Source organism: Austrofundulus limnaeus, unplaced genomic scaffold (genome assembly GCF_001266775.1).
Source record: "Austrofundulus limnaeus strain Quisiro unplaced genomic scaffold, Austrofundulus_limnaeus-1.0 Scaffold65, whole genome shotgun sequence".
Lineage (NCBI taxonomy): Eukaryota > Metazoa > Chordata > Actinopteri > Cyprinodontiformes > Rivulidae > Austrofundulus > Austrofundulus limnaeus.
Window position 1 is genome coordinate 1884738 of NW_013952467.1, and position 6948 is coordinate 1891685.

General features: G+C 41.9%; 1 protein-coding gene across 4 annotated transcripts in view; it reads right to left on the bottom strand.

The window, feature by feature from the left end:
• The window catches only part of tbc1d16 (TBC1 domain family, member 16), a 28771-nt gene that overhangs the window by 8231 nt on the left and 13592 nt on the right, over nt 1-6948 (bottom strand). For 3 of the 4 annotated variants that reach the window (XM_014010143.1, XM_014010142.1, XM_014010145.1), the window contains 6 exons: nt 6424-6621; nt 6164-6311; nt 5888-6052; nt 5092-5240; nt 2447-2581; nt 539-725 (listed from right to left, as the gene is read on the bottom strand). In XM_014010143.1, coding sequence (XP_013865597.1) covers nt 539-725; nt 2447-2581; nt 5092-5240; nt 5888-6052; nt 6164-6311; nt 6424-6621 — 982 coding nt within the window. The remainder of the gene's footprint in view (nt 1-538; nt 726-2446; nt 2582-5091; nt 5241-5887; nt 6053-6163; nt 6312-6423; nt 6622-6948) is intronic. The other variant, XM_014010144.1, reaches the window with a different exon arrangement.

The window sequence follows — 6948 nt, forward strand, 5'->3', positions numbered from 1 at the left end:
CAGCTGGATAGAACAGGTGGAATTTACGCAGCTCATTTACACACTTTTCCTGAAGATAGAAGAGTTTGTTGAATCTGACGTGACATGTTTGTACGAACCCTTCGTACGAACAAAAGTAAGAGAAATTTWGGATAAGAATACGAACATGTTGTTGCATGAGGCCCAATGTTTCCTGGTCCATCCGATGGAGTTTGATGCTGTCTTCATGAATTTCTTTAAGTTTAAACACAGCTAAACCTCACACTGTGATTGAAACCAGTGAAGTCACTGCAAGAGTTGAGAACACGGGTGTTGAGCAGACGTGCTCATGGGACTGGTGTTTTAAAAATAGCCTGAATGGAGATCGCTGTTTGGGGAGGAACATTAAAAATCCTTACAGCCTGCAAACTGTAGCACGAGTTGTGTTTGAACTTGTCTACAAACAATATTGCTGTCACCTGCTGTAAACAACCTCAGTTTGGTGGAATAGTTTAATTTGGATCAGACCGACTCTGCCACTGTTACATTATCCTGAAAGAAGCAGAGTAAATCCTCCTACCAGCTGCCGCTCGATGTCTTCATCCCGCGGGGAGCTGATGAAGATGGTGTTCTCCATCAGGCCGACAAAGCACCAAAAGGTGTCGCTTTCGTCCTGGATCTCTGTGAGCAGCGGGGCGACCAGGTCGGACATGCCCTGGCAGTAACCCATGTCGGGGTTGAAGACGGCGTAGTTGAGCAGAACTCGCCTGAGGGAGGAACAAACAGAGACGTCATAGTGCTGCAGGAGCATCTCCACCTCACTCTGCTTTAAGTGGGTGAAAATATCTCACTGGTTTTGATCATGTTAAATAAAATCTCCTTATGTTTCGGACAAAACCCTCAGAAAGACTCATTCAAACTCTTTGAATGAACCAACGTGTCTCAACATTAGTGGTAATATATTTWAAAAAAAACCCGCAACAATCTCTCCTTTAGCAGTTGCTATGACAACTTTGCTGGGAACCAGGGAGCCAATTAACAATTTCTTTCTTTTTTTGAGACGTGCACTACTTTGAAGAAAACTTCCCTGGCAGTCTTCATGCATTAATAAGTATCGTATAAACAAAGCCAAAACCCAGAGGACGGTGCATTGTTGTGCTGCTGCATTAAGGTTAAAATTTGATGATTTCTATGGAGCCACAACACAGAGATYCCAGCCTCTCCAGCTCAAACAACACGTTTAAAACTGAATGAAGCAGATAAAAGAGTGTGATTCATCAGTAAGATCTGAGAAACAGATGGGAAGTCAGAGAACTGCTCTGAACGTGCAGCTCTGACTTTGACTCACTTCAGACATATAAAAGGTGCAACTCCAGGAGTCGCTGACGCAACACTATTCAAATCCTCTTGCCTCTCGTTTAAGAAGCCATTAGCTCTGAGCACGCATCAGAAATCATCAGAGGGCTGAGTCTAAGGCAATAAAGCATGAAACTCATTTGAGGTTCCGCCTGGGTTCAGAATCTGAAATTTAAAGGAGACCAATTATGGGTCCTAGAAATTTTTATGGTATGTCTGTGGGCTATCCAGACCATGTTCATTCAGTTTAATGCACAAAATAATTCTCAGATAGTAAAATTTCCCATTTTCTAGTTCTGCCTGCTCTGACTTCCGTTCAGAAGAGCTGTTTATGTTAATGAGCTCTGTTGGTAACGCCCTCCAAAAATCTGTTGACATTAACTCCGCCCTCCAAAGCCAGCGTTAGCATGGCTAACAATAGCAGAAGCTCCGTTGTACAACCGTACAGAGTCATGGTCCCAGCTTCTTTTTTTTTTCCTCCCCCTCCTCTGCTCTGCGCTCACTCTGCATACTGTTACCAGAGCAGGGAGCAGCAGCGGTCAAAATACCTCAGAAACTCCAACAAATAGGCTTTAACAAGGCTTTAATAAGCTAAACAATGAGGGGTACATGAGAAAACGTGTTCATAACAAATGAAAATAAATAAATAATTAAATTGTGTCCATGCTGGTCTCAAACCCTGGTCTCCCACTCTCTGGTCCAACACTCTACCCATTGCCCTATTGGAGGCCTGTTGTAAAATGAGCTGCGCATTGCACAACAACAACCGTGGCGGCTTTTTATACTGAGGAGGTGGAGTTTCACCCAGGGGTTGCTAGTTAAGGGGCTGAACGCAGGTTCCGGTGGGTTGTCATACAGCTTGTGACATCACAAAATGACAGAAGTATAAAACTTGTCATTAAAATACATTAAAAATACATTTACTTACAGTAAATATGCCCCTGGGTGCATTTTTTTTGTCTTAGGACTGTTTTTTTAAGAAGTACATACCCAAAGTTGAGTAAAAAAAAACTTTAAAAAGTGAATTTTGCATAATAGGTCCCCTTTAAGTGTAGCTGTGAGGCGAGCTAAGGAAGTGGACGGAGTTAAAATGACGGAAATAAGATTAAACAAAAAAAATGAAACATCTGACCTCATGATCTCCACGTTGGGGTTATTCTCTCCTCTAAAGAACTGGTTGCTGCGGTCCGTTCTGACCACGTCTTTATCCACCGTGAACTGGACCTTCCTCCAGAACTCGCTGTGCTCCTCTGGGCTCATGGACAATCTGAAGAATCACACAAATCAAACAGAACTCACTTATTTAAATTAAAGGGCAAAAGAAAGAGTTTTTTTCTCTCCTGCACAGTAATTATCCCAAACATATAGAGTAATTGGTGAAAATATTCCTCTGGAGTAAAGCTTTAATAGTTAGCTGTAAATGCACAAAAAATTGTGTGTGTGTGTGTGGGGGGGGGGGGGCAGTGGCCCAAAGTGGTCCTCGGAGACTTAAACCACAAACATGAAGCCCCCCAGTTGTCGCTCTAGATGTTGGGGAGTACATCAAAAATGTTCTGTGTGTGCGCCGCTGATGTACTCAAGTCCTAACAAGCAGAGGGGATTTAATTAACATTGTTTGTTTTCCACGAGGCCCCAGAAGGAATAACGCACACACACCTGATGCAACGCCACGCAACTGTTTAGTTTCAGCGCCGGGTGTTTGCATCGCTGGACCCTCCCCAGCCACCGTCGTGTGGTTCTCGGTCCCCGGAGGACGCAGCTCAGGAGTTTGGAAACGTGTTTTTATCACTTTATATTTCAGTGGGTTTTGTGAGTTAGCACCAGTTACAGCTGAGAAGCATGACTTTTTCTCTGATCAGGGATGAAAGTTTCACATAATATACACAAATAACAGAACTCACAGTTTTTTTTTTATGAAAATACCACAATATTTCAGAGCCAGGATGTCCACAGTGACTTATTTTCATCAGAGTTTAAATGATCTGGATCCATATTGAGTTTTTTGTTGTATTATTAAGTTTTTTTTTTTTCACTAACTGGATTAACTCCAGTTCTAAGAAAAAACAGACTGGACCTGTTTGAACTTTTTTTTTTTACAAAACCCTCAAACAAATCTTTCAGGAAACCGCAAAGCAGGTGGTGAAATGTTCTGAGGTCATTTCTGCTTCAAAAACTGTTTTGTTGTTTTTTTTTTTTTACTGAGTTCTGTTTTAAATCATCAAGTGTTTTAGGGCAATTTCAGTTTCAGCTTGATTCAAGCAAATCCAACAAGGAGGAAATCTGGGATTTTCAAATAAAAACTCAAACATGTAGGAGTGAAAGGTGAAGTGTGGATAAACCTAATGTGAAAGTGATCCATTTGATCGCAAAATATTATTTTATTCTTATTATTTTCGAACTCTATGTAAAAAAAGAGAAATTATAATGTAGAGTTACTAAATATGTCAATCAACAAACAATGAATCAGCAGAGGTAATAAAAAAATCATATTTAAAAAACAGTTTTAATGCCTTTTTTATTTAAATTAAATGTAAAAGTGAATTTGGTGGTTGCAGCTTTTTTTAAAATGGTCAAGTCTTTTCAGTCCATTAAAACATTTGTGAAATGTGAGAAACTGCAGCTGAGCTCTGAACATTTGTGAAGATGTATTTATTAATAAAAGGAACTTAACTGATGGGCAAAGCAGAACAACCTCCTTCCTCTCAAACAAATCTCAACCTAAAATAGAGTTCTTTAGAATTTCAGACATTTTCACCATAAATAACGAGACTTCCAGACGACCACAGACAGATTTTTTTACATCAAGAATGAAGCTTGTTAATTCACAAAACTGTAACAGTTTCTTAAAAGAAAAAAAACTAAAGCAGCAGTAGTTTATCTTTTTTTGTCCGTTTTTGTACTATAAAATAAACTTTTTAAAGACTTATAAATCTTATATTTTTTTTGTTTTTCCACTGTCTCTTTATACGTACATTATGATTAACTTGAACACACCAGTTAATATCCAGTCTCTGCGAAATCAGAAACTGTTTTTCTGTGTTCCTCATGTTTACTTATCGCAGCTAAGTGAAGGACACAGGGTTAGGGGACAAGGAATCAAGCTACAGATATACATCCCCGCTTTTAATGATCAACTAGTGGCCCTGGAGGCTGCTCCAGCTCCAGAGTCTTTATAAAAATCAACATCAGAGTCAGAACAAGGACTCTAATTAAATCCCTTTGATAAGACCTTCTGCTGTACTCAATAGTCCATACAGATGAAACCTGTCCAATTATCACATTCATTACAGGCAGAGCGACAGAACGTGTGAAAATATGTGCACCATTAACCTTTCCATGGCAGGGAGGAGATATTAAAGTCTCTTGGATCTGCTTGTGTGTTTGTGCATACCAAAGCTGTTTTTTCTTTTTTTTCCCTCCCTCTGACAAGAGAGTATGATCTGATAAGTGCTGACATGTTTTTCCTCTAGAGACCTTTTATATCACACCCGGCACCTCCCCTTAACACTTCTCTGATTGTGTGTATTGATTGCTCAGCGCCTGCGATGAGAAGCCACAACAGACTCACATATGGTTTAATGTTTGACTGAGTGAGCGGTTTTGGCAGCCGGTGCTGCGGCCGCGTGACGGATTATCTGCTGGCTGACGGAGCCGAGCACGCTGCTGATGCTTTAATCAAAGTGATTTTTTTTATTCAGTCAAATGACCCTTTAATGGCACAGATGTTCTCAACAGCCAGGTCGCACTCTGATGTTTTTTTTTTTGTTATTTGCCCACCTCCTCTGCTGGATGTCGCGATAGTGAGCACGCTTCTGCTGCCTCCAGGTCTCTCTCTCCTCAGAGGTGGAGTCGTAGCTGTAGTAGTGCAGCAGGAAGGGCCACACCTCGCCGCGGATGGATGGGTCGATACCGCCGAAAAAGATGGCCTGGAAGAGGGGGGCAAAAAAGGATGAGCACAAAGGGAGCGTTCAGAGGGCAAACAGGGGGCACAAGTGATAACTGTGAGAATGGAACAGTTTGCAAACATGACACGCACACAGAGGTGAAGGTGACACAGCCCGCTTTGAAGGACAGAGGACGGGTTTTTTTTTTTCCTCTCAGCTTTGCTCAGTGCCGCAGAGAAAAACAAAGTGTGTTTATTCACAGAGTCGAGCTTCACATTTTCACACATTTTTCTCAAGTCATCTTGAAATCCAGCTCCACGGTGTCTAACTTTCAGTTTCAATCACCACGTCTCTCTGTAAATATTGAAATGGTTACTCTTGGCCGGCGTACCCCTCTGAGTCATTTCACTCCTCTGGATTTGACTCGGTTTGTGTTTACCATCCTTCTGTAATGACTCAGCGGCAGTTAGGCTGTGATCGAGATGTTTCCTCGGTAAAGGCCACATTGCAGAAACAGAAAAAGCARGGTTTTTGTAAGACTTGCTGAATAAACACTCTTTGTTTTTCTTGCGCAGCGCTGAGCAACGCTGGTGAAAATAATGCGTCCTCTGTACGGCGCAATACGAGCCATTTACTCTCCCGGCCGACCCCTCGGGAGTGTCGAAATATCCGCATAAATACAGGCTGACCTTGCGCAGCTTGTACTCCTCCTCCACCTGTCCGCTGTGGTTGAGGTGACGCAGCCAGGTGGTGACGTCCAGCCGTCGGTACAGCCTCTCCTCCGGGTGGGTCTCGGCGGACGGCAGGGTCGGCCGCTGGATGGAAAACTGCATGCAAGACTTTTCATCTGACACCTGAAGGGAAATGACAACAGAAAAAAATTATGACTAAACATTTATTTATTTATTTATTTATTTATTTATTTATTTATTTATTTATTTATTTATTTATTTAACGGCATCCACCTGATCTTTAGGTTGAGTTTCCCTGCAGCACTTCCACTGCTGGAAGACCTCGGCCAGCTTGTCCAGGCCGGCGTGATGGAAGTGCAGGATCTTATATTGGCTCTCTCTGCTGGCTATCACAAGCTGGCCACTAGTGCACGCTTCATCACTGCAACAAAACAAACAACAACAAATCACTCCTGAAAACAACAAGACATCAAAGCAGCTCTCGTGAACTCCTTGTGACTTTTATTTTATTTTATTTTTTACTTTTTGCTGACCTGAAGAAGAGTCTCAGTGACCTCATGTGACCCAGGTRCACCCTAAAAACACCGCACAACTGCTCCAGAGCAAGGAGCTTCTGTTGCTCCTCCCACCTCGTGGTTTGTGATTGGCTGCTGCTCTCGGAGTGGGCGTGGCTGTCCAGGCTCGACGCTGAGCTAACCGAGTGGTTCATGGAGTCCTCGCACAACTCTCTGCTAAAAAAATGTAAAGAATTTCATTAAATTTCAAATTTGTTTTAACACTAAAGTGAAAATTTAGCATACTCTGACATGAACGAAGTTAAATATCAATAACTTTGTAATAAAATTTTTTTTTGGTTTTGCTTCACAACCTTTAAAGTGGAGGATTAAATGTAAATAACCAGCGATAACTGTGAAAATAAGTCCTCATCTCAGGAATGAGGTGGTGTTTGTGTCTCTGTAAGATCCTGCCAAGAGTGTGAGGATATGAGGAATGCATGAAGGCTACTGAACACGCACACACACACACACACACACACACACACACACACACACACACAC